Consider the following 27,825-nt stretch of genomic DNA (forward strand, 5'->3'; position numbering starts at 1 on the left):
TGCCACTGTGGCCATGGATAACACCTGTTGATATGATAGGGCAATACTGAGCCATCACCTGTAGGACTTCTGCCCTGGACAATTACCTGAATCCACAGATATCTCAGGTAGGTAAAAAATAAGCCTTTTTTTTGTGTTGAGCTGCTGAGTTTTGGAGGATGTTTGTTAATATGGCATAACCTATTTCATCCTATTAAATGTTTCCTGACTCATCTTTCTTGATAGAAGTTAGAGATCTAGAGTTTTGTGTGAAATCTTTGATACGTTTAAAAAAAAAAAAAGTAAGGTTGAGTCAGCAAAGCCAAATTCAACCTGCCAATTTGTAATTTTTGGCCTACACGGTTTGAATGGAACAACCGATGAATGTTTTTTCTATGGTGCAGCAATCTTGTCGGGACTCCTACAGTGCTTATCATCTGTGTCACATATCAGTTCTTCGTTACTCTCAGCCTTGCTGTTTGTTCGTGTTCAAGACCTTGTTCCTAACTAGATAGGAGGTGGGGACAAATGAGGAATCACATCTTAAACCTTGTGTACCTCACAGGCACATGACTAGTTGCTTGGTTGATTTCTCAGAACTTCCTTCTTTAATGTTGGAGAAACATTTCTAGCCATTTCACTTTTTTCCTGTCTGCAAAGAGCTTTGGAGTCACTAATGTCCATTAAACTTTCAAAGGCAATTGTCCAAATAAGTCAGAGATGCAAAACTCAATGTGTTAATCAGGACTTTTCTAGTTGCACTACAGATCTTGCTTGACTTCCAGTGGGGTTACATCCCAATAAACCCGTCATGAGTTGAAAATATCAAAAGTTGAAAATGCATTTAATACACCTAACCTACTGAACAGCATAGCTTAGCCTAGCCTACCTTAAACTTGCTCAAACACTTACATTAGACTACAGTTGGGCAAAGTTACCTAACACAAAGCCTATTTAATAATAAAGTGTTGAGGGTACCTGGGTGGCTCAGTCAGTTAAGAGGCTGCCTTCGGCTAAGGTCATGATCTCAGGGTCCTGGGATGGAGCCCCACATCAGGTTCCCTGCTCAGCAGGGAGTCTGGTTCTCCTTCTCCCTCTGCCCCCTGCTCACACTCTCTCTCAAACCAAACAGTCCATCAATAAATAAAATCTTAAAAATAGTAAAGTATTGGATGGCTCATGTAATTTGTTGAGTACTGTACTGAGAATGAAAAACAGAATGGTTGTATGGGTACAGAATAGTTGTCAGTGTATTGGTTGTTTACCCTGGTGATCAAGTGGCTGACTGGGAGCTGTGACTGTCAATGCCCAGAGTCACGAGAGAGTATGGTGAGCATATCACTAGCCCTGGAAAAGATCAAAACTCAGACTCTAGTTTCTAATGAATGCGTGTGGATTTTCTACCATCATAACACTGAAAAATCCTAAGTCAAACCATCATAAGTTAAGGACTGTCGTAATAGGAAATCTAAATTCAAACTGCCTTAGTTAGGTAGGATATAATTTACTGATTCCTACAGCTAAAAATTCCAGAGGGAGTGATGACGTCAGGCACGGCTGGCAATGCCATCTGAGCTTGATGTGTCTCACTCTCTCTTGCTTGGCTATCCTCTACTCTTCTTTGCATTAGCTTCACTCTCAGTAGTGCACCTCTGGCAGTTTCAAGTCAAGCTTCTGGCAGCTTCTCTTCCCAGCAGATCCTCAACATTCCTAGCCTCATCAGACCCACTTAGGATATGTGATAATCTCTCAGTTTGGCCATTGGCCAGGGTTTATTAATCAGGCCTTTTGTAGTTGCCAGTGATAGGAAAGCTACATTTAAACTGTCTTAGGCTGGGTCTCTTGTCTGTCCCTAAGAGCCAGTGGTAGGTCAGCTCCATCCAGCAGGGTAGGAAGAAGTAGGCCAACATCTCCATAAACAAGTTGGTGTATGGCCTCTCCCTCCAGCTGCTTCCAGAGGCAATGACTAGGTAGAGATCTGGGAGGGGGCACTGTGGCTGGAAGGGAGAGCTTGAAGCTGTGTTTACACGGCATTCCATATACAGCTGAAAAACATCCGTATGAAATAATGGAGAAGACCTAATGGATATGACAGGAAGGTGGAGGGGGCTAAAGATCGCCAGGTTACTCCTCGGTGCGGCCCCTGTAGCGTATTTAATTCGTGGGGGAAGCAAAGGCCCAGCAGGACTGCCGGTGGCCCAGCTATGTCCAAAGCAGGCCCTGGAGAGGACTTGCTCTAACCACACACACTAATTATTAGCCCCCACACATAGATCAGTTTAGTTTTTTCAAAGTCCCAGACGAAGACGCATAAAGTAACATTGCCCCTGTTCAATGTTTTCTTCCATATAAACGTCCAGACCTCATTTTCATAGGGAAACATCATAAGGCAGTTTCATAGTACCCACTTTGATCTCTATGCTGTAGTAAAGGTGTAGTTGGCCTTTCTGGGGCTCAGCGTCATGTTCTTCCACAAGACTATCGGATTTCTACTCATTTTCCACTGTATATTCTTTCAGGACCTTACTTTGTTTTTACTTGCCAACTTCAGTGTTTTGAGGGAGACTGCTGATGGTGAAGGTGAGAAGGGTCAGTCAGTGTCATGGGTGCTCGATCCTGCCCCACGTTCCCCCGGTGAGACCAGTCCTCTCATCCAGAAAGCTTCCACCGCCCGCACTGGGAAATAAGCAGAATAAAACCTGACTGTACTCACACCGAAGAGACAGGCTCATTCCGTTTTGCTCATCTGCTCCCATCTGTCTCAAGTCTTGTTGTTTCTTTCACTCTGAGCATCTGTGCTCCAAGAAGGCATGAACTTTTTCTTTCACTTCCTTTCTTCTCTGGGTGATGACCTGACATCACTCTGGGAAGGAGGCTGAAGGTTACCGAATATAAACACTGTCACTCACTCCCATCTGGCTTAGGCAGAAAGGTAGGCTGGGCATGCAGGGGGCTTGGAGGTAGGCAATGCCAACCGTGGTGCCAAGGCCTTGGGAGCCACGTGTACGCAGGAGGGCTCGGTGTCTGGTGCCTTTACGTACTGGGAGGGCGCATTTCCTCTGGAGTTACCATTTACCATCGACCACTCGAGGAGGATGAAAGGTGGGAGTGAGTTGGCCCTGGAAGCCCTAATGGGGGGAGAAGGCCCCCGGGGTGGGCCGAGGGCTGGGTCTGCTCGGGGCAGTGTCCCCGGCCGAAGGGAGCCCGCAGGGGCCGGACGGGAAGCCCAGGGGTCAGCCTGTGGCGTCCCAGAGAGCGCAGGGGGCTCTGGCGGGGGGCTCTGGCCGCAGGCCCGGAGGAGGCAGCCCGCTGCGGGCAGCCCCGGGGCCGAAGGTGGGCTAAGGTGGGGGTGGTCCCTCCTCCCCTCTCTCGCCCTCGGTCCTGCAACGTCCGAGGATGAAAACGCGCTGGAAGCCCGGGCTGGGGCGAGCGCTGGGGAGGCGGAGCGGGCCGGCCGGGCTGCGGATGCTGCCGGAGCCCCGGGCCCGGGGCCGTCCCGCCGCCCTTCCGCTGCCCTCTCCCGGGCGCCGGCGGCCGCCTCGCTGGAAGCCCTGCGGGGGATGCTCTTACATAACCGCCCGCCGCGTCCCGCTCCCGCGGGGTGGGCGCCCGGGGCGGCGCGAGGGGCGGCGGGCGGCGGGCGCCCGGGGCGGCGGGGGAGGTGAAGGTCAGCGGGTGTGAGCTCCGGATCCACACCCCCTCCTCCCTGTCCCCTCCTTCCCTTCCTCTCCGTCCCCCTCTGACGTCTGGAGCTGGCAGCTCGGCGGGTTCCGCATTCCCGACCCCTCCCCGCCGCCCAGGGGCCGCTATATAGCCGGGGCTGATGCAACCCGTCCCGCCGCCCGCCACTGCCTGCGGGAGGGACGCTCGGCGGCCGCGACGGGGGGCGCTGGCGGCGGCGGACGCTGCGGCGGCGGCGGGGCTGGCGCCGCGGCGGCTCCCGGGCCGGGACGGGCCTGGGCACCGGGCGGAGCTCGGCGGCCGGGCGGCAGCGGCGCTGCGTGGGCACGGCGCCTGCAGCCGAGCCCCGGCCCCGGGGGCGCCGCCTCCGCCCGCGGCTTGTGCACGGTGGGTGCGAGGGCGCGCGCCGGGGGCGCCGGGCCGGGCCGGGCGGGGCGGGGCGGGGCGGGCCGCGCGGGGCGGAGGGGCGGAGGGGCGGAGGGGCGGAGGGGCGCGGGCACCTGGGGACCGAGGCTCCCGCAGCCGCCGGGGCCCGCGAGCTCCGTCCCGGCGGGGGGCGCTGCAGCACGGGCCTCTGCCGCGGGCGCCGCGCCGGGGAGCCGCTGGCTGCCCTTTGGTTCCCGCCCTGGGACGGGAGGCTCCGTCCGCTCCCCGGGCACCCGGGCGCTCCCTCCGCCTCCCCGCCGCGCTCTCCTCCCCCGTCCGTTTGCAGGGAGGTGCTCCCTTCGGGCGGCTGGGAACACGGGTGAGTGGGGGAGAAATCCGCCCGGGGTGGGGGTGGGGGCGGGGGTGGGGGGAGACGGGCGGTGGGACGTGGGGATGGAGGCCGAAAGGCCAGGTGCAGGGTGCCGGCGGTGGAGGGGTGACAGGGACCTGCTGGCAAGTCGTGCCAGCCCCCACCCCCCTCGCTGGGAGGAAGCGCTGCTCTTCGAGGACCTGGAGAAGCGCCGGGGCTCTCGGTCCAGGGAAGAGGGCTCCTCTCAGGGCCACTGCTCTGGGGTTCCGGGCTGGGAGCGGGCCTGGGGGCGGCCCGGGGGCCCCTGTGGGCTCGCCCCGGCTCCCAAGCCAGGTTACATAAGGAAGGAAGCCTGCTCCTCTAGGTAACCTGCCCCTCCTCTGCTGCCCAGCCCAGTTTAGAAGACTGTCTTCTGCCCCGCTCCTCAAAGGAGCTTGAGGGATTGGGCCATAGGGCCTGGATCCCTAGACCCTGGGGTGGCCGACCCAGGCTTTGCCTGGGTCAGTGGGAGGAGCCGGAGAGATGGGAGGTCTTGGCTCTCCTGGAGGGATGGATGGGCCATCCTCGTAGCTGGAGAGGCTGGTGGAAGAGGAACTCAACCGGCCGCTTGATTCAGCTCCAGTTGCAACGTTGCCTGACCCTTGCTCAGTGTAAGGCTCTCGCTACAGTGTAAGTCCAGGGCATCCAGCTATGACCTGACCGCGTGTGCTCAGGGCAGACGTGCTGGGGTCTGTGTCTCAGAAAAAGGGCTTGCGGGCTGTGAGGGTATGTGTACCCAGGTGTCAGTCTTGGTGGACTCTCCTCAGGGTCTCACTCTGAGGAGCATCTCATCTGAAGCTTTGAACTGTGATTGGATGCCTGCTTGTCCTGTAAGCCCTTGCTATGAACTGTGTTCCCATATCATCTCCCTTCCCCACCCCAGCCCACCTCCTTTCCCTGAGGGTTTTTAAAAACACCTCCCATTTCTTTCATCTTTCCAGCAAATCTGGCTGCAGCTTGGATGGACGCCTTATCTTCCTTTGCAGGTTTCTAGGGGAGAGTTTAACCAGGTATCAGGTGTGAGCATGGCTCTGGTTTTATATATAAACCTGAGGACTGGGGTGGAGAAGCAAGATCTATTCTCGTGGTGCCTCTGGCTGGTGAAGGTTTTGCCTTGTTTAAAATAGGGAGGACAGATTTCTCAAAGACTCTTCTGTTCCTCTTCTTCTTTGGCTTTGGTTCAGAGCTGCCAGCAGCTCCAGAATCTTCCTGAAGAGCTGGGTGCTGTGAGATTTTGAAGGGCTGTTGGAAGGCATGCGTGTTGAGGCCTCTGACTTTCCTCCTAGGTTGGTTGCAGTCACCTCCAAGGAGATGTGTTGGTAAGTGCTAACAGTGTCCCCTAAGGAAGGATTTGGTCGAGGATCTCTCTACTTAATAACTAGCTTTTGCAGCCACCAGGGTGTGTTGTCTCCCCCACCTGTTTGCAGGACCTGTGGGCATCTTTTCCAACCTGCAGAATCCTTGGCAGGATGGGCAGGGCTAGGCTCTCTGGGCCTTGTTTGTCACGGGGCTGCTGGTATTGCAGCAGGCCGCCTCTCGCACCGGTGTCTCTGTTTCCAGCTGCGCTCTGGAAGAGAGGGGCCCGTGTGATTCCAGGTTGGCCTGCTCTGTGTTCATTCTGCCCAGCTCAACTTGAGCAACTAGAGCCAGGGCTGAGGGCAAGCTACATTCTTTTCTGCTTTTCTGCTGCAGGATGCAGTTTGCTTTTTTTCCATACGAATGAATTATGTTTGAAACCGAAATGGGAGGAAGAGAAAAATACAGTGAATGTGTATGGGTATGTGTGTGTGCATACCTATATAGGCTGGGGGTGGGGTGGGGTGGTTAGCAGACACATTATTTTTCCATTTTCCTTTAATTAAGGCTCTGTGGAGGTGTGTTTGAAAACAGAGGGTCTCCTATGCCTTTGAGGAGGGTGAGAACACTGTTTTGGCTGCGTCCCGGGCCATATGCAGCATATGGTGGCCAATGAAACTGGGCCTGGCTCGTTCTGTTGCTTGTCTTGGCAGTCGGTTCCGTGGCTTGTGTTACCAGCTCTGGAACTTACGGGCTGCCAAGCTCTGTGTGCCTGTGTGTGTGTGTGTGCGTGTGTGCGTGTGCGTGTGCGTGTGCGCGCGTGTGCACTCTTGTGCGTGTGTGTGGTTTGGCCTCTCGAAGCTCAGCAGAGACAAATGCCTTAGCGACCCAGGGTTGGATTTTTCAGTCTGTGTTTCTTTACACTCATTGCTAGCTGTGGGAGGCCCGGCCAGAGCTCACCGTTCTGGCTTTTTTTTTTTTTTTTTTGTATTTTATTTATTTATTTTTAGTCTGTTTTCTTGCTGCAGCCCATGGGATTCCATTTGTGGAGTTCCATTTCCAAAGCTTTAGCTAGCCAATGGTATTTTTTAAAAAGGGCCAAGAATTTGTCACACACTATGTGCCTGTCTGTGTTATGTATCATACTATGAACTATTCACACCGATGAGCAGAGATGAGATGAGGTGGGAAGAGAGGATGGAAAGCTTACCCAATGCTAGTATCTTCTCAGCTCTTTGCTATTTAGGACAAGGATCTTGGCAGAAATGCCTTAATGTGTATTTATTGAGCACCTACGATAGGCAGGGGAGAAAGTTGTGTTTACAGGCAAGGCCTGATCAAAAGCATGTCTCTGGTCTCCAGGGAAGAATCTTTCCTGGGGGGAGAGGTTCCAGTTTCTTCCATGGCTAGATGGTTCTGCCAGGATCATGCATGCCAGTGTGTCACTTGGGTGGCTTCTCCCGATCCCTGCCATCCCCATCACCCCTCATCCTCTCCTTGTGAGGTTATAAGGACTGACCCCTCCTAAGCAGTGCAGGAATACAGTAGGTCCAAAGACCCAGAAGATGCTGGCCCTCTGCCTCTAGAGGCAAGGGTGGAAGACACTGGTCATGTCTTATTGCCAGTGATCTCTGTCCCTGGAGGAAACCTTAGGAGAAACCAAGGCAAAGGACAGATGCTGGGCCTCCTTCCTGCAACTTTGTACCCAGTGTTGATCTGGCATCCTTTTTCTTTTTTTTAAGATTTTATTTATTTATTTAAGTGAGAGCGCAAGCAAGGGGAGCAGCAAGAGAGAGAGAGAGAGAGAGAGAAGCAGACCCCCTGCTGAACAGGGAGCCTGACGAAGGACTCCATCCCAGGATCCTGGGATCATGACCTGAGCCAAAGGCAAGACGCTCTCTCTATGGAGCCACCCAGGCGCCCCGATCTGGCATCCTTTGTTTCTCTTCTGCAGTACTGGCCTGGATGCAGGATGGTCTTGCAGGTTGGGGTTTACAGCTGCAAAGTGGGATGGCAGAGAGCCCTCTGGGGAAGAATCCTTTTCACAGCCATAGGAGAGGGAGATCTATGCTAGGTGGGAAGTGTGAGGAAGGGATGTCGAGGGGTCATCCAGCACTGATATCCCTCCAGGAAGGAAGGCCTTCATGACTACACTGACTTCACGCTCACTAGGTGCAGGCGCGGTTCCAGGTACTTTCCAAGTATTAGCTAATTTAATCCACTTCTCAGCCTTACAGGGCAAATAACATTATTTATGACTCCCACTTTACAGCTTAGGAAAGTGACTTGCGGGGATGTTAGGGAACTCACCCAAGGTCACACAGCTAGTACAGGGCAGAGCTTGCAGTCACCCTCAGCTGATCGGGCTTCAAAGTTCTTACTCTTAACCGGCAACCCCCCCCTCCCCTGCAGAGTTGAGGCAACCATCGGAGACCCTTGTGCCGCCACCCCTGTTCTCAGTCTCACAGATTTCTCCATTCTTTTCTTCCTTGCCTTCTGGATCATCTTATCTTTTGGAAACTGATTTACCCACATTATTTCAGATTCCAGGAGAGAGATCATTCTGGATGATTCCGTAGCTCCAAGAACAGGTTTGCTATTTAACTCTCCAAGATTCCCGATAGTTAGTACTGTGTTTTGTGATCACTGGCCTGCTGCCCCCCACCCCTTCCTGCCCAGGGACTTCTGTCCCCTCCCTTCCCATTTTCCTCCTGGGAATCTATCTTCCCAGGCTCTGGCTCCCAAGACCTCCCACCCCCTGGTGCTGCTTCTCAGTTGCTGGCTACCTGTCCTTGACTTCTAACTGCCCTAGAGTCCTGGGGCCTGACCTGGGAGCAGTCTTACTCCTTAACTTGCCCCCCACTCACTTCCACTTTCTCTTAATGCTGAGCTTTGTGGCCTTGGGCCTTTTGCCCTCATCACACACCCAATTCCTGGCTCCCAACGCCAGGCCAGGCCAGTGATTTGCCTGGGTGAGGGGGTGCGGGGCCGGCCTTCTCAAAAGAGGCCCAGGGACCTTCGAGCCTCCCTTAAACTTTTACTTCTATGGACAGAGAGTTCAGGATGTGGATTCTAACTTTCTCTTAATCTGCCCCCGTCCCCCTTTCGTCCGTCTTTGTGGTTCTATTTGACGATGATGATTACTGGGCACTTTCTAACAAGAATAGCCCCTTACAAGCTTGACCCACCACTGCAAGATTGTTACTTATTTGTAGATATTTGCACTGAAAAAAATTTGATATCTTACAGGGTTATATACAGTAACCAAGAGAGGAAGATCAGAGGGGAAAACTTAGGTTACCTCTACCTCTCCTTTTGGCCAAATTGACTGTTCATGTTAGTATCTTCCAAGGCGACCCAATATCTGGAACTGAAGTGTATTATGGCTTTTCTTCTGCTTGTATACGGCAGCACCCTGACAGCGTGCCTGTGAGCCCCCAAGGACGTCAGAACAGGGAAAGACAGATGTCACATCTGTCACATCTTTGTTTTAGGTTCTTACCTCTTGGACCCGTCTGGTCCCTGTCTTTTCCAAGCCCACTTTTAGGGAGCTGCGTCACATTTCTTCAAATCTTAGGCTCAAGAACAGCTCAGGGTCCACTATGACCTCCTGAGCATTTTCTATCTCATTCACGCCTTACTTGTCAGTCTCATTCGGATCCTTGCATTACCCAGTTTTTCTTCGCTGGCTAGTTTCCAAGTTGTTCCTGGTCAATGTCCCCAATCGCCCAGATCTTTTTGGATTCTGGGCCTGTCTTTTGAGGTCAACCCCCATCTGCCAATTTTGGTCTTCTGGCAACATATAGAGCTTGCTCTTTATTTATGCATCACAGTTACTAATGGAGACATGGAGCATATTTATCTTCCATTCCGACCTTCTGGGCCCTGAAGGGAAAAATCTCCGGGTTCTTCCCCTAAAGCTTTTAGTGCGTTAGCTCTCCTTTTCCTCCTAAATTGTTTCCGTATGGAACAAGCAGTTGGGGAGATGATTTCACCTCTTGTCATCTTTCCTATGTCTTCCTTGAAGTGGGTAAATTCCTCCTGGCTGCTGTTGGGTCTCTGCCACTGCCCCCCCCCCCGCCCCCATTTTTATAGATCCCTAAATCACATCAAATTGTTTTATTTTTCAAATCACCAAAGTTGCCTTTCAACCTTGGATCGTCAGCCAGCTCTTTCCAGTTAATGAGGACCCGGTTATGAAAGGCAGCCGCTCCAGCTCCTCCATCTTCTGCCCCAACACCCCCCCCCCCCAACCCCAGAGCCGTTTAGGATGACTTCGCGCTGGTGAATGTCAGCTGTTGTGATTGTCTGCTAGGAATGGCATGTGTTAAGGACTTTGTGGTTTGTAGCTGAGCAGTTAGGGGCGCCCTTGTTGGGGGGAGGAAAAGGAGCGGGATTTTTTGCTCCTGCAGAGGAAAGCGTGGCGTCTGATCCTCTGAGTGAGGCTTGCCACTGGGATGGGTTCACGGGGGAGCAGGAATGGCAAGAATTTATGGGGCTGCTGCTCCCAGGGGGTACTAACCCCTCTGAGGGGGTTCCACAGTAGCAAAGAATCCATTATATTTTGGGATCATTTGTTAGTGTCTCATTTATACCATCTGTATGAAAATAAACAGAAGCTGCAAGCAGAGCCTATCATTCCCGGAATAGAGTGGGGTCTGGCTTCCATCTTCCTGAGATGGCTTAGGCAGGGGAAACATACAGAAGCCTCTGGAGTATTTTTCTTGGGGTCTACTGTGGGAACAAATAATCTGGAGGTGGATAATGAGCATCTAAACTCCCAGAGATAGATCCTTACCCCACTTACTGAATTTTGCTCCACCATGACTTCTTTATTGTTTGTTCATTCATTCATTCACTCACTCATTCGTTCATTCATTTTAATTTATGCATTAGCTCAGCAAGTATTTGTTAATTACCCTTTCTGGGCCAGCAGTGATGCTAGGCACTGGGGTGCCATGGGACAGCAACCAGCCATGACTGGGGCTTCTGCCTTGAAATCACCCCTATGCTTGCTGAGTGGCCACATGGCATCTTTTGCCCCCATAGGAATTGGCTCTTATAGTATGAGAAGGTTCTGGGGCTTCTGGCCAAGCAGGAGATTTTGCTCTGTATTTTTGCTTGGCTGCACACCAGAGGTGTGGTGTCCCCATCCCATTAAGTGTTTGTATCTAGCAGAAGCACCAGGCACAGAGCATTTCCCAGCCTTTCATTGCCTGTCTGTTTTGACTAGCTCAAGCATCCTTTTGGGGGTGGTGGCATCACCACTGACCAGTGACAGGAGTCACTGACTCCTTGTGGCATCAGCTCAGGTCTGGCAGAGCGGATTTTGGAAGGTTCTCTCCTCTTCTGGAAATGTGATATGAGTGACCTTTGTCAGTTTAGATCAGATAGCCTGAAATCACTCCCCTCTGCTTGTGAGGTGTTCACATGGCTGGGCCCAGGCATCACTTTGCCACCTAGGAATGAATCCTTCCATTGGCCCCTTTCTCACTCTCCCTGGAGGAGGCCTTGGGAAACATGTAGCTCATCCACTCTGCTCCAGAGCCACCTTCTGGTGTGGAAACCTGCAGCCCTCTCTGCATTGCAGGCCTGGCTCTGGAGTGTGGCAGGGTGACTTCAGTCCAGTTCAGGTTTAGGGAGGGTCATAGCACCTTGACCCAGCACATATGGGATGTCTCAGGGGCCATGTCTAGGCTCCCACCCAGGCTACCTCTGAGTGAGGCTTGCCACTGGGATGGGTTCACAGGGGAGCAGGAATGGCAAGAATTTATGGGGCTGCTGCTCCCAGGGGGTACTAACCCCTCTGAGGGGGTTCCACAGTAGCAAAGAATCCATTATATTTTGGGATCATTTGTTAGTATCTCATTTATACCATCTGTATGAAAATAAACAGAAGCTGAGTTGGTTGTACCATGGGGTTATTCAGGGAATTTCCTAAACTTAGATCTGCATGGAAGGCAGAGTAGAGGGTCCTCTGTACAAGAGAGTGATCTTCTATTAGGGGCTAGTGTCTCAAAGTCCATCATTAAAAGGTCATTAATATCTGCACATATATCTCTTGAACCCTAGGAGGGGAGACAGAAAGGACAGGGTGAGAAAGCTTTGGTTCTAAAACCCAGGGACCAGGAGTCCAGCCCTGGCTTTTCCCCCTGTGTTACCTTGGGCAAGTCATTTCACCTCTCTGAGCTTTAATTTCCTCATGTGCAAAATGAGGATGTGGTTTAGATAAGTACAGGGCCTCCTCCAGCTCTAAGACTATAACTTGATGTGAATGAGTCTCAGATCCTTTTCTGAGATGGCCCGAGGGACACTAGGTGCTAAGGAGGGAAGAGGACCTGGGTGTGGGAGGCAGAGCAGGTGGAGAACAGACAAAGGGCTTGGGGTACCTCGTGAACTCAGGTATGCAGCAGCGAGCTCTGCAAACAGCTTCATAGGCAGGTGCCCTGGGGTACTGTTGGTGAAATGGCAGGTCCGCTGTTCACTCACATGCGTGTGTCTTTAAGGAAAGTGATGTCCAGCAGAAGTCTTTGTGTTTTGAGGGTACAAACCCCTCTCATGCTTTTCCCATCAGAGTGCGGGACCTATTGAGAAAGGGACACAGGGTTGTATAGGGAACCAAATTTCACCTTTGTTTATTATTATTATTTAAAGATTTCATTTATTTAGAGAGCAAAAGAGCACAAGTGGAGTGGGGGTGGGGGGCAGAGGGAGAGGGAGAAGGAGACTCTCCCCTGGGCAGGGAGCCCACCATAGGGCTCCATCCCAGGACCCTGAGGTCATGACCTGACCCAAAGGCAAACACTGAATGGACTGAGCCACCCAGGTGCTCCCGTTTCACCTTTAAAAGAGAAACAGAGATGGAGAACATGGTATGCACTTGTGGCCAAAAGGGGTCCCTAGTGGACCCCTCTCCTGCAATCTAGACCTGGAAGCCTTCATGGGGAAAGAGAGTTGTGGGTAACCCCCCCCCCCAGGGCCACTCTTACGGGAGGCAGTAAGCCCAAGACAGTGGCCATATGAGAACATTAATTCCGCCCAGGAGGGAAGTGTGGTCCAATGGATGTCACATCTCCCCTGTCCCACCAAATACATCCCTCTCCATGGGAAGAGACTGATGGAGATGGAAGGGTAGGACAAAGCTCCTCCAGGATTTCCAGGCCAGTTGAGGTTTTGATTTTCTGGCCCTGTGCAGAGAGGTGGGAAGGGAGAGACATTCCCTTTGCAGGACTGGAATCCAGGAGCAGCTTCGTACTAAAATGTGCCTTACCAGGCTGTACACATCTGATCTCCATATTCTCAGTGCCTCCTGGCTCTTGGTGGTCAACAATGGGAAAGGTGGGTGGATAGATGGATGGATGGTTGGATGGATGGATAGATACGAGCCCTGTAAAGGACCAGATAAGCCTGGATTTCTGGGCAGACATGCTCTCTTTACTGTCGTGTCCTGAAGTGACCATTTCTTATCCACGAGCTTCTCCCAGCAGAAAGACGGAATAAGAATTCTCTGGTATTGCCATGTTTAACTTAGTCCTTTCTTTCATGCCTGAATCTGTCTTCCTTTGCACACCTCCTGGGTCTGGCAGAGCAAGAATATGTATTTGCTTTGAGAAAGAAGGGACTGGGAGGACTTTTCTGATCCCCGGGCTCCACTGGGAAAGCACATGCTCATGTACTTCATCTTTGCCTCAATATCTTCCCCATAGACACCAGATGCACACACTCACACACACACTTACCTTGAACTTTGATTTGCTTCATTTCGTATTCAGGGTGTCTTAACAAGTATGCAGAAAGGGATGTGTGATTTGAGGGGAGGCACCGTGCCAGAGCAAAAAATAGCTCCCTCTCAAACAGGTGCGAAGGTGCTTGAGATCCCACCATTGTAACCCGTTTTCTTTGGCGGCGGTGTGTTGCAGTTTAAATCCTGGCTACTCCACTTTCAACTGTGTACAGTCTTGAGCGAGTTATCTAAGCCTTGGCTTCTTCCTCTGTGTGATGGGTCTGATTCCGTCTCGCGGGGCTATTGGAAGGGTTACCGCAGTGCCAAGCACATAGCAAATATTGAATCGATGTGGCCTGTGCTTGGGTTAAGCGTTGCCTTCCGTGCCATGAAGAACTTTGATGGGAATTAATTGATCAGAGCTCCCCTCTATAACAGAATGGACTTAAGGGCAGGAGGAGCAACTGGGTAGGGAAGGGGTTCAGGGCAACGTTAGTAAAAGGAAAGAAGAGACCCCAGCCAGGCGTGGGGGCTGAAGCCCCTCATGGATCCCCAACCTGGCTGACGATGTATGTCCTGTTTTCTCCCACCCACTCCAGGCTGGGCTGCCGCTCCTCCTGCTATGATGCCTGGGCAGATTCCAGACCCTTCCGTGACTGCGGGCTCTCTGCCAGGGCTCGGCCCCCTGACCGGACTCCCTGGCTCGGCTTTGACTGCAGAGGAGCTGAAATACGCCGACATCCGTAACATTGGGGCCATGATCGCTCCCTTGCACTTCCTGGAGGTGAAACTGGGCAAGAGGCCCCAACCCGTGAAAAGTGAGGTGAGCAAGCCTTGTTCCTCCCGGCAGAATCCAAGCATAGGACGCCCGGGTTACAGCCCCAGTGTCTAGCCCACGTTCACCGAGTGACCTAAGCATTGCTGCTCAGCGTGGGGTCTGAGGACCAGTAGAATCGATGTCACCCTGCAGCTCGTTAGAGATGCAGCATCTCGCCCCCACTCCAGAACCTCTGCATCAGAATCTGCATTTTAGCAATCTCCCCCCGGGGGAATTCATGGACGTGTTACCGTTTCAGAAGCTCTGGGCTAGGACAGGATGCTGAACCTGTGTCTGGTTCTTCCAGGGGCAAAGAGTGATTAATAACAGTAATGAGTAATGATATATTGGCAGTCTCTCTGCGATGTTGGGAGGATCAGGGGAGATCGTGGAAACATGCACATGCTTTGGAAACTATACAAGAGAATGCCAATCGTGGATTATCTTTAAAGATTATTATTGTTAGTCACATCATTGCCTCTACCCCTCTTGGCCACAGGCTGGAGTTGAAGGTAGGCACTTGGGGAAGGGGTGGTGTGGCATCTCTTCCCCCAGCAGCTGCCAGGGATGGGCATGGTGGCGGTCACTCAGCACCATCTGCTTTAGATGATGTTTGTCGAGGACCCACAGGTGAAGCACTCCCTCCTCGGGTCCCTTGAGGCTGCAGCTCCCACAAGCCTTCCTTGCAGAAGAGCAGCGTTTCTCTGGGGACTGGTGAGAAGCAGAAGTCCTCAGCGTGGGTGAGCTTCAGTGCTGTACACGCCCCCAGCCACTTCCCCAGGGGTGGCAGTTTGTCCAGAGACCTGCCCCACTGAAGTCCCCAGCAGGGCCATTTCTTTAGAGCCTGCAGAATAGCTGCTGACTTGGAAGGGAGAAGGGGCCAATGGTGGGAGAGGGAGGAGGGGAGGAGGATGTGGGAAGCCGCTAAGCATAGGTGCTCATTCATAGGCGAAGGTGCAGCTGGATGTGGGTCCATCCCATGGCATGGAGCACAGAGGGCTGGACCTCCAGGAGAGAGGGACTCTTGAGTGGGTAATGGTGTCTGGGTACTGCATAGGGTTTATTATGCAGCTACTGCTCTGCTCACCCTGCCCCAAACCCCAAGAGTACCATCAAAACTGCAAAGAGGGGCCACTGGGGGCTTGGTCAGGGGGTGGCAGACTGGCCCTTTGCGAGCTGGATCTGGCTCTCAGATGTGTTTTGTTTGGCCCGCACAGTGTTTTAAAAGAAACCCGAACCAACATTTCACCTGAAAATTTGGATTTTAATCTTTGATTAAGAAATTGGGCAATCTGGTCACATTGTACCCTGCGCGGGCCTGGCAATAGCTACATGGAATGCAGAGTCCCACCTCACCTCTTTCCTCCCTCCAGTTTGCACAGGTCCTGTGCCTCCTTATTGTTCTTGATTTTGTTTACAATGCTGGTTTTGCTTTTGTTACCACAAGCTGCCTTCCTTTACCTTAATGGGCTTGGCTCCCGATGGAGACATTTGCACTGAAGACACCTGGATGAGGTGCATTGTAGGTGCCCATTAAAGACTGTTAAGTACAAGATGAAAGTTGATAGTGATTATATTATTCTTCTGAGTTGATTTTGTAAATCAATGTGCTGTTAATAGCACTTCCTGGCTTTTTTAGTGCTCTGTTTTCTTTATGGAGGGCCCCTGTCTTTGGTCTTTTGCTATTCCCCTTCCCAGGCTCATAACTTGAAAGCATCCGTTTCTGGGTCGTTACAGTATAATTGCTGTTTAAAACCAGCAGCTGAGCAGTTTCACTGGGGTGCTGAGGCTGTGGGACCAATAGAAGAGCCAGGTGCCTTGGTCAGGGGCTGGCCCAGCAGGGATTTGCCTGGGGGCTGAGTTACCACCTCTTCCCTTTCTGCAAAGGGCGCTGGAGGAGCTTTCTTTTTCTTTGGAAAAGGGCTTTATTTGGGTTGGGTATTTTTACATTTCACAGCCTCCCCCAGATTGGTGGCATATGCCCTGTACCTGACAGTGACGTGCTGTCTTCACAGGCACCCACAAACGCCGCACCATCCAGGCCGTGAAAATAACAAGCCGTTTTTAGGGCGTATTTGCATGTCCCCTCCCTCGCTGTCAGACTGCGGCACCGGCACCGTGGGGGCGAAGAGGCAGATGGAGCAGCGCAGATTGTGCTGGCGTGGAGCGAGGTCAGCCCGCACTGGGCACTGACCTCCAAATGCTTCCTAGGTCAGACCGAAGTTTGGGGGAGGGTCCTTCTTAGAGCAACTAAAAAATAAAGGAGACGGGGAGAGAAACTTGCAGCTGGAGAACCTTCTGTCCCCAAGATTTATTTGCATATGGCGAACTGCCTTTGGAAGATTTTCACATTGGTGTTTTAGACTAGTAGAAGTTTCTTGAAGAATAATAAGATACTAAGATACTAGTTCCCAATTATTAAGCATTTAAGATGCACCAGGCCCAGTGCTAAGTGCTGAAGTTATGATTTTTAAAAATATATATACTTTTTTTTTAAAGATTTCATTTATTTATTCATGAGAGACACATAGAGAGAGGCAGGGACACAGGCAGAGGGAGAAGCAGGATCCCTACCAGGAACCTGATGTGGGACTCGATCCCAGGACCTGGGGATCACCACCTGAGCCAAAGGCAGATGCTCAACCACTGAGCCACCCAGGTGTCCCTGAACTTGTTTATTCCTCTTTACACCATCCTGGCGATTATGTTCTCCCTATTTGAAAGAAGAGGGATTTGAGGTCCAGGGAGGAAGAGGTCAAGCCACTCAGGATCACTCCGCTGGAACGAGGCAGAGCTGGGGCTGTCTGGGGGTGCTGCTGCTGCTGCTGCTGCTAGAGTGGTGCTGTCTCTGTTGCCGGGAGACACGCACTGGGCATGGTGCTGGGTGCTCTTTGTGAAGTGTCTCATTGAACACTTTGAATTGTTATTGTCATGGTTTATGCCCACATTACGGATGAGGTCAACAAGACTTAGCGAGGTCAAGGTCATGTAGCTGGGAAATCAGCCCAGCAGTCTGACTTTAGAGAGCCAGAGCATTCACTTTATGCTGTGTCGCCCACCCACTCCAGGCTCTCTATAGCCTTGCATGCTTCTAATCAGCCTGCTGTTGTGCTGGGGAGGCCGGACGAACCTGGCTCCACAACACTCGATCATTTTGATGACATGGCCCCATTAGTGCTGAGCCCTGCACTCCTGCAGCCTTGTCGTCGTCGTAGTCTCCCAGGCTCAGGAGAGAGAGCCAGCCCGGCTGCTGTGCAGGCAGCTCTGCCTGAGCTGGCTAGCAGGCGGTCCACCTTGCAGAGGCCAGCGGTCTCCTGGGCCGTGGCCAAACACACGAAGCAGTTTGGTAAAAGAAAATTGGGGGAATTAAGTTAAACGACAGGTTTTGTAAATGATAAAGTGCTTTGTGCTGATGTTGTTATTATTATGTGGCTGACACTTAAACTATTTTGGTGCCAAGAGGCTGGCTGCAGTCCATTTGTCCAGCAGATATTGCTAAGCAACTACTATGTGCTCGGTACTGTGCCAAGCCCTGCGAACTGAACCACAAACAAAGTAAATGAAGCCCCCTTCTCTTGGAGCTGCACATCGGAGTTGGGGGCATCCAGAAATACAAATACACAAAGTAATAGATAATGTAAAAGGTCAGGTAGTGGTCAGTATTGTGAAGACAGATTCAGGCAAGCAAGCAGATGGAGAGTGGCCAGAGGGCTCATTTGGCTGGCTGGCTGGCCGGGGAATCTGGGGATGTCATATTCTGGAGGATGGGATTTTTAGAGCTGATTCTTCTTCCTGGCCTCTTTGTTCTTCTTGCCTTTCCAATATTCCTTTTCAAGATAGGGTGCTCTTGAGCTTTCTCTAGAGTTTTCTTTCCTTTCCTTTTTAATTATATAGCCCCTTCTAGCTGGGACTCCTCAACCAGCTGGCCCCTACTGGCCTGAAGATCGTGGTCCTCCCCAGGGCATCTCCGAGTGTGCTGCTGCAGCCACACCCTGTGCCTGGAATCCCTTTCCAGTGGGGAAGGCAGGGAGGCCAGAAGCCCCACCCTTACACACATATGGGCACACACACACACATACGCACATGCACATAACCCAAGCTCTTAACTTGCTGGATGGGACCGACCCCTCACCCTCTGTGCCACTCTGCCAGGCTCTAGAGGACATTTGAGTTCAAGGGAGTTTGTACTGGGTGACCTTTTAGGAAAGAGGCTGCAAACTGTCATTCCATGGGCAGGAGTCAGCCTACGGATGAATCTCATTTGGCCCTGATGATGTGGTTTTCTTTCTTGCTCTTTTGCTTTTTTTTTTTTTTTTTAATTGAATGAGTTGTTATATTTAAAAGCCAGGAAATGTGGACTTTCTGGCTCCTTAAAAAAAAAAAAAAATCCAGAAGATCTGGCCTCTCTAGGCCCACACCCTTATAAGCACCAAGAAGCTGGAGCTGAGTAGCAAGTGCTCACCATATTAGCACCTTCAATTTGCCACAGTCTCCACTACTCCCTGTTGCCTTACACACAGCCTACTTTTGAGCCTGAGTCATGTGTTTAGGCCCTCAAGACAGGGAGGACATCTTACATTTCCTTTTATTTCTACTAGACTGTGTGCAGTGCCTTGTATAGACTGCATGTTGGATACGTGCTTGTTGGTTTAAACATTAATTAGCTATGTTGATTTAACAAGTCACTTAAACTTTCTATTCCTTGATTTCTATATCTTTCATTCTTATCTCCAAGCACTGTCCATTTGTTTTTCTACTACTGCACTTAAGTGGCTTTAGGCAGGAAAAAAAAAAAGGAACACAATGAAAAACCAATTAGTTCTAAAACTTGGCTAATCATCAAAACCGCTTGGAAAACTTTTAATAAATACAGATTTCCAGGTCCGCACCCTGGGTGCATGGGCTCAGAAACTATGAGGGCAGAGTCAAGGGAGGGTGTATATTTAGTAGGCTCAGAGATTCCTCGGCTACATTTGGGAACATGACTTTCACCGTTCATACCTCTCCTCGGGCTCCTGTCAGGGAGCATTCCAAGGACTTCACCTTGAGGACTCAGGTGTGCACATTCCATCATGGACTGCCTTTCCAGCCTGTATTCCACATGTCGACTGGATCCATGTCCTTATCATCTTCAGGGCAGGGGAGACTTCGCTGTTTGCAATTTCACATTGGTCACTTCCCGACTTCTGTAGGGGCCCTACAGAACAACTATGGGGGTTTCACCTTTGACAAGGTGTGAGTTTGAGTCCATGGACTATAGGGGGCTCTTGGAAGGTGTACTCATTCCCAGCCACAGGTGGTCATCCCAGAGTTTGTTCACCAAAATGTTCGCCTATGTTTAGCCTGAGCATACAGAGTTGCCCCAAATCATCTGATGTGCTGGGTAAATGTTGGCGTAAGCACGCTTGTGTTTTTAGTGATTTAAAACATAAAGGCAGCCCACTGACATTTTTTTTAGCAAGCTTTGCATAATTGGTTTTTAATTTGTGGCTCTTTGAAATAGCATTGGCCTTCTTCCCCCTGACTCAGACACTTTTTCTGTCTCATACTTGTTTGGCAGAGAGATCCAATCTGTCCCTTCTTGGAACAGGAATCTCCCAGCTCATCTTTGAAATCCTGAGTTTCCACTTTAGTGCTGTCACTTTGTTAGCACATTGTCAAAAGCCGTTAGCTTTTAAAATTTCCTTTAATAGCTTAATTGGAGGGAGAGCAAGCAAGAGCTAAGGGCCGCTCTGGATGTATTTACCATTGGCCCCTCTGCTACTGAGTCCTCGTCGACGCAGTACCCTAAGCTTTCACAAGGGTTCTGACACTCCTGTTTTATATCATAGGTTGGTTACACCTGCTGTCGTTCTTGGACAGGGTCCCTTGGAGAGATGGTGGTGGGGACATGGCTGGATCTGTGTGTCCTTAGAAATCAGACACCTCTGCAAAGTTCAAGGAGTCTGGTGCTCCCTTCTTAGATTCTCTATCTTAAATTGAAGATGATACTAGTACCTACTTCTTAGTGCTGCTCTGATGATCAAGTGAACTAACGCAGGTCAAAGGTCTCACGTAATGCCTGGCCCTCAGTAAGATACACAATAAATGCAAGGTATGAATGGGATCCACTTTTGCAATGTGTCAATTATGCAAGTTAGTTTTTGTAATTGATTCAAACGCTGTTCCTTGAGCTTTCATCTCCTCTAGGGTATTTTGCCTTTGGACATGATGAGTGAGGTCCCTAGTGTCATGGGTTCAGGGCACCATCCTAGTTTCCCAACCAGAGGGGCTGCTTCTGGGTCGGGGGAAGAACTCTGGACTCAGGATCCAAGCTTCTGGGTTCAAAGTCTGACTCTTCACTCATTCCCTTTTCGACCTTGGATAAGTCAGCTGTCTTGTTGAGCACTGGTTTCCTCAGCTATAAAAGGAGGAAACTCATACTCAACTGAGTTGCATCATGAAGATTAATGGAGGCACTGTGTGAAGAGATGACCTTGACTCCAGCACAATATAATTGTAAACTGCCTCTTCTAGGGGCTGCAGCCCGTGTGCAGTGAATCACACCACAAATTCTGACAGCACTGGCCTTTCCAATGTGTTATACCTTTGACCTGGATTTCGGGATAGCAAGCCGACCTTCCTATTTCTGGTTGTTCATTCGGGTTTAATGCAGCCAATTTTAGTTACCATCGCAAACTGTAAACGAGAAGGCCCTTCAACCCTCTGTTTTCCCCTAAGCTGCTTTGTGTGACCCCTATCTTGTTTCCTGTGGTGTTAAGATCACTGCTGGATTCCCATGAACCATTTTTTAGCAGCCATACAAAGTGGCCTCTTGCATCAATGCTGGCCATCTCTCTTTGGTGTCCCATGGTCCACTGGCAGCATGGACTCAGACTTGGGAAACTGGGTCATCTCACTGGTGAGCTCTGGCTGAACAACTCTGAGGCCAGCCAAGGCTGTCTCAATTCTACTGTGCCCCAAGGCACAAGACCACCTGGCCTGAGGTTGGAGCTCTGAGACCTGGGACTTACTGGCAGATTCAGGCTGGCTGCAGAGGTGCTGGGAGTCAGATCGTAGGCTTCCTCTGGGTTTAGTGTCCCCTTGAGCCTGCGCACATCCTTGCCCCATGCTGGAGCTCAGTGCACTCTGCTCCATGGCTGTGGCTTTTACTAAGCTACAGCTAAGGGGCATGGAGTTTCTTTACTAAGCACAGTGTCTGTGCATGTTCTGGATGGAGAGCCCCTGCACAGTTTGCCTCCATTGCCCTTCTTCCTGTTCCTTCGCCCAGCCACCACCAATTAAAAACAAAACAAAACAAAACAAAACAAAAACCTTGGCTCTTTGGAAGCATTGTATCAGAGCAGGATGGCTGCATTGGAACAGTGTGGCTCTGGAGAGGTTAGCTTGAGCTTCAGTTTGTGCCCTTCTAAAAATGGGGGAGGCAGATCCCTATCTCACACCATATACAAAAACTAACTCAAAGGCTTAGTATAAGAGCTAAAACTATAAAACTCTTAGAAGGAAATAGCTGTTAAGCTCTGTGAACTTAGATTAGGCAATGATTTCTTCAATAGTACACCAAGCCACAAGGAACAAAATAAAAAATAGATAAATTTGACATCATCAAAATTAAAAACTTTTGTGCTTCAAGGGACACAGAGGAAAAAGTCCACAGAACAAGAGCAAATTTTTGCGCATTATAGATCCAATAAAGGACTCATATATAGAATATATAAAGAGCTATTGCAACTTTTTTTTTTAAGATTTAATTTATTTATTCATGAAAGACACACACAGAGAGAGAGGCGGAGACACAGGCAGAGGGAGAAGCAGGCTCCATGCAGGGAGCCTGACATGGGACTCGATCCCAGGACTCCAGGATCATGCCCTAGGCTGAAGGCAGGCGCTAAACCACTGAGCCACCCAGGGATTCCCTATTGCAACTTAATAATAAAAATGAGCAATGCACATTTCTCCAGACAAGATATATGAATGGCTAATAAGCACGTGGAAAGATGCTCAGCATCATTAGCCATCAAAGACATACAAATCAAAACCACTGAGATACCATGGCACACTTAATTGGATGACTCTAATACAAAAGAAAAATTGTAACAAATGTTAGTGATGATGTGGAGAAGTTGTAATCCTCATGCAATGCTGGTGGGGATGTAAAATGGTACAACCACTTCAGAAAACAGTCCTCAAAAGATTAATTCCACTCCTAGATACATAGCCAATAGAAAGAAGCACATATCCACACAAAAACTTGTGCATGAGTGTTCATAGCAGTATTATTTATAATATCTCGAAAGTGGAAACAACCCAAATGTCCATAAATTGATGAGTGGATAAATAAAATATGATATATCCATGCAGTGGAATATTACTTGTTCATAGAAATGAATAAAGTACTGATACTTGCTATACATGGATGAACCTTGAAAATAATTATGTTTAGCGAAAGAAGCCAGTCACAAAGAACCACATACTGCAAGATTCCATTGATAGGAAATGTCCAGAATAGGCAAATCCATAGAGACAGGAAGGAGAACCACTTCCCTGGTGCCTGGGGCTGGGGGAGATGGGAGAGATGGGGTGGGGGTAACAGCTAAGGGGCATGGAGTTTTCTTTTGGAGTTAATGAAAATGCTCTAAAATTTATTGTAGTGATATTCACACAACTTTGTGAATTCACAATAGCTATTGAGTAGTGTACTTAAAGAGGGCAAATTGGTATGTGAATTTTATCTCAATAAAGCTATTTTTTAAATGAGGAAGAATAATATCCGTGTCACATAGGTGTGAGGAGGATTCAAAGACATAACCATGTAAATCATCTGGCATGTAGCAGGGCTCCAGAATTAGTAGCCAGAGTGATTAAAATGCCCTCTTAAGCCAACAGCAGTGAAAAAGCCAGGATCTGGTTGGGGGCATTTTCTCCTCTTTCCTTTTTAAGCTAGCGGCCATCCAGAAGCAATGAGAGCAATCTGCCAGGATTTTGTATGGAACTTGCAAGGAAATATGGAGTAATCCTGGCTACTCATTAGAGTCCCCTGGAGAGTGTTTTAAAAAAAATATTGACATGGAGCCTAGAGATTCTGATTCAATTGGTCTGGGTGGGGCCAGCAGGTGGTTCTAGCCTATGGCCCTTGGTTGAAACCTCTGGTACAATATAAACTGGTGCAAGTCTTTGAAGGAGTGAGGACATCTGGGTCCAGGATAGAAGGCTCATGTGAGCAATGCACTTTATAGTTTGCAAACTGCTTTTGTAGACCTTATCTCTTTTGATCTGTTTAACAACAGTACAGAGGTAGGTGTCATTAGGGCCATTCGTTGGGAGAGAACTGAGATTTGGAGAGGTTAAGTCATTTTTAAAGCATAATTTTGTTGTTGCTGTTTAAGGCAAGATCCACACACATGCTTATACCTATTGGCTATCAAATCTAACACCTTGGGGAGCATCTCCAAGGTAATGCCTGGTGCCAGGTTAATCTATTTTGTGTAGACTTCAGAGCTTTTTCTGCTACTCCTCTTTAACTGATGAGCATCTTGAGAATACAGGGCAAGCTGATATAATGTTATTTACGTATGTCCATAGTCACACACACGCCACTTGTAATTACTGATCCGTGTGTGCAAGGGAACCATGAGATGGAAATAATTTCGATCCCGGGGCTGTCAGAAACCTGTAGCTGCTCCTCATAACCTCTGAGTGAAAGGTTTTCATCAATCACATCTTATTGTTCTCATTGAATGACTATAATAAGTCTATGATACAGTGTGAGCCCCTTAATAAAATACCGTCTATCTATTTAGTATATTGTGGTATCATTTGAGCAAGAGACTTCTGCCGAAACCAATCTGAAATCCACTGGCTTACATTGGTGCTACTCAAAGTGGAGGCCGCAGAGCAGTGGCACCAGCATCTGGGAGCGCATTAAAAGTTCTTGGGTCTCAGGGCACTTGGGTGGCTCAGTGGTTGAGCATCTGCCTTTGGCTCAGGTTGTGATCCCGGGGTCCTGGGATCGAGTCCCGCATCAGGCTCCCCACAGGGAGCCTGCTTCTCCTTCTACCTATGTCCCTGGCTCTCTTTCTGTGTCTCTCATGAGTAAATAAATCTTTTAAAAAAATTCTTGGATCTCACCCCAAGACTACTAAAGCAGATGCTCTAGAGGGTGGAGTCCAGAAATCTGTGATGAAACAAACCCTCAGGGGCATTCTGATGCTCACTGCAGGTTTAGATGACCCGTAATGTCCTCTCCAGCTCTGACAGGCAATGAGTCTCTGAGATTGCTTACCAGGGTCTAAGGCCACATTTTTCTCCAAAGCGATCTCAAACTTTCTGGAGGGACCGGCACACCATCAGCTGTCCATTAATGTGTGTGCTACCTGAATTTGTGTAAGGCAAGGCTGCAATCTGAGTCAGCAGACATTTCCAAACTAGTTATTTCCAGGTATTGAGATCCTCCCGGCTGCCAACCTTCACACCCTAAGGGACTTCCCAATTATTGAAGCTGCCGAGCTTGTCAATAGGCCGGCTCCTTTATAGTTTTGGAAGGGAGGATCAGATAAGCTGTTCATTGCTGTAGCTGGCTGGAGTTCTCCACGGCTGCTCTGGTCTGAGAACTTGGGGCTGGGAGAGCTGTCTGCCTCCACCCCACCCCCACCTCCACCTGCCTGGGTCCTGCAAAGCCCTTCCTTTCCCATCTCTCAACTTTTATTGCATCCATTTCATTACATATATTACTCATGATAAAACCCTTCCATCCTCCAGGCCAGGTATCCTTGGTTGTGAATTCATCTGGCCGTGTCACTTGGGTGGGATTTTTATTAGCCAGAGTTCAATACCCACGAAATAGAGGTCGCCTGTTCTGCTCAGTGATTTGTCTGTTATCTGTGCCTTATGCCTGAAAGAAATTGGCTGAAATCTGTGTTTTAGCTGCACACTCTGCATACAGATTAAACCGAACTGCATTGGTGGAGAATAATTAAGCCAAGGACCTTGTTTTTCACCTTCATGATGAAAGACAAATGACTTCCAAGGCTTTAATAGGATGATGGCACTTGAAATGTTCTTCTACTTTGGCCAACTCGGGACTTTCAGAACAGCCCTGTTCATGAATATTCTTTGCAACAACTGCATTTTCATTTAATTGTGGGCAGTCATTTTGCAGGAGCTCTTGTCTCTTTTTTTTTTTTTTTTTTTTTGCCCCAATATAATCAAGGCATATTACACTGCTGTTGCTAAAGAATCAGTTTCAACTGTATTATTAACTCTTTTTGAGAAAATTGATTTTCCCTGCCAGTCTTTTGAGGGTGGGGGAGGGAGAGTCTTGTGGGGACCACTATTTTTCTCCCTTTCTCATCTTTTGAATCGAATATCAATTGGGCAAGAAAATTGATTGATGGCTTAGTGGGAAACCAAACCTCACCAAACCATAAATATGAAACAGGCCTGAAATAGATAGACATATTTCAACAAAAGCCATCATTCTTCAAATAGCTCTTCTCCAGCAAAAAGGATTTCCCAGCAATCATCAGCTCCTTTCTCTTCAATGCTAGGCTTTCTGTCCCAGCCAAGGTGATTTTTCCTATGTCTCCTGGCCTCTCTAGCTCCCTTTTGCAGGAACAGTGTTGGCTCTTTCCTCAGCAGGACCATCCACAAATGGGTGTCACCTTGCCCAGCTGGCTGTTTCAGGCTTTGTTCCAAACACAATGCTGTCTTTTCTTAGCAGTGGAAATGGGCTGTTCTCCACTGCTCTCTGAGAGAATGGCCCTTCCCTATTCTGCTCATATAAACCAGCCCCAAGTGTCAGCAACCTATTGTTTTATGGGTTCTCTTAACCCAGAAGGTTCTTACTGAGGACAGGGGGCTGGGAGGGCCAAGGTCAGGGGAATGCCTTGTCTTGCTGAGATGTGAGAAGTTGGTTCTGTTCAGATAGATTCCCCCTGTGAGTGCTGATGGCAGAGCGTCAGGCTTTCAGTTCAGAACAAAAGTGTTCCCTGCCTCTAGAAGGTGTTCCAGGAAGCGGTGGTGTTCGGGTTGGTTCTGCCACCATCCATGCGGGGACGGAGGCAGACTTATGCCCCTGCTTTGAACTTGAGCTTCCTGCTCTGTGGGTGCTGCAGAGTGCTAAGATCTCTAGGTCTTCTCAGTTCCAGAACTTCAGGATGGGGCTTGGTTTATAGCCCCCCCAACCATTTCCTGTAGATGCCCAGTGCACTGAGCAATTGTCTACCCACCTGCGCCCCCAGCCAGCAGAGCCAAGTGAATCATCTTGGCAGGTGGAGCCATTGCCTCTGGCGGCTCTTGTTCAAAGCCTTCACCTGGTGGTTGGCTGGGCTGGTTTGATGCTTTGAGTGAGCACAGCATCCACCATGTGGGTTTGTTCCTAGGTGAATGTGTTTGATTATAGCCTGGCCTTGGGGGCATCTGGAGCGAAGTGGAAAGGGCACCAGACTGGGAGTCAGGAGTCTTGCCCAGATCACCAGCTCTGTGGATCAGATCTCCCTTTGGCAAACATTTATTGAACACTCCCAGGGGTCACAAACTCAGCAAGGTGCAGAGCACATACAAAGGCAGTAAGACACAGATTGTGCTCTCATTGGATTCCCAGTTTAGTGGAGAGGGCAGAAACTAAAGTCAGAAACTAAAGTCAGCACGGGGTGGGGGGAGGGCAGCATAAGCTCAGAGTTCTATGGGAGCCTAGAGCAAAGGGCCACCTCCCCTGCCCAGAAGAAATGAGAACCAAGAGGGCTTCCTGTAGGTGGTGATGCTTGAGCTGAATATACAGGGTGAAAGGAAGCCAAGGAGACAGCAGGGGCAAAGACATGTGGCCAGGGGAGTGTGAGGTATAGAGAGGCTCAGGGTTGCAGGAACATGGAGTGTGGGGTAGGATAGATGAGAACTAAGACCACATCTTGTGGGGCCAAGTCACAGGTACCCTTACTTGACACATTTAAGAGCTTAAGCTCTATCCTGAGAGTGATGAGAACCAAAGACCAGTAACTGGATCAGATTTGCATTTTAGAAGGATCCCCTCCAATGGCTAGGATGGAGCATGGCCATGTGGGGTTAGGAGGCCTCCTAGGAGGTGGTCCGGGAGACAGAGAAAGAAGGCCTGGGAAGTGGCGCTAGGGAAGAGGAATGGGGAACAAATATGAGGAGGATTCAGAATGTAGAATGGGATGGCTTGGATAGCCAAAATTGGACATAAAGAGAAGGACAAGTGAACAAGCAGGGAGGGCTGAATGTCTAAGTCCAGTGAACGGGTAGGCAGTGGTGCCAGCCTGGGGTAGAGAGTAGACAGGAAGTAGCCAATCGGGGATAGAGACATTGAGAGGCTAAGGGACATCCACACTGAATGTCCGGCTGGCAGTTGGATGTTTTGGCCTGAGCATGAAGATGTGGTTGACATTCATATATAGGTGGTCGTTGAAACCACACAAGTAGATAAAAATGATGATCCATAGGTGGTACACGTGGAATGAGAAAAGCAGCAGGCCAAGGATAGGACCCTGGGAGACATCAGCCTGAAAGAGATGGGAAGAGATGGGAAAGGAAGGCAAG

General features: G+C 49.7%; 1 protein-coding gene across 8 annotated transcripts in view; it reads left to right on the forward strand.

The window, feature by feature from the left end:
• Nucleotides 1-2,714: 2,714 nt before the first annotated feature.
• The window catches only part of JDP2 (Jun dimerization protein 2), a 41,362-nt gene continuing 16,251 nt past the window's right edge, over nt 2,715-27,825 (forward strand). Inside the window, exons 1-3 of one of the 8 annotated variants that reach the window (XM_026008633.2) lie at nt 5,207-5,445; nt 5,620-5,754; nt 14,054-14,277. In XM_026008633.2, the coding sequence (XP_025864418.1) occupies nt 14,077-14,277 (201 nt within the window). In that variant the 5' untranslated portion in view covers nt 5,207-5,445; nt 5,620-5,754; nt 14,054-14,076. The other 7 variants (XM_072762055.1, XM_026008630.2, XM_072762058.1 and 4 more) reach the window with 7 other exon arrangements.

Source organism: Vulpes vulpes, chromosome 6 (genome assembly GCF_048418805.1).
Source record: "Vulpes vulpes isolate BD-2025 chromosome 6, VulVul3, whole genome shotgun sequence".
Taxonomy (NCBI): Eukaryota; Metazoa; Chordata; class Mammalia; order Carnivora; family Canidae; genus Vulpes; species Vulpes vulpes.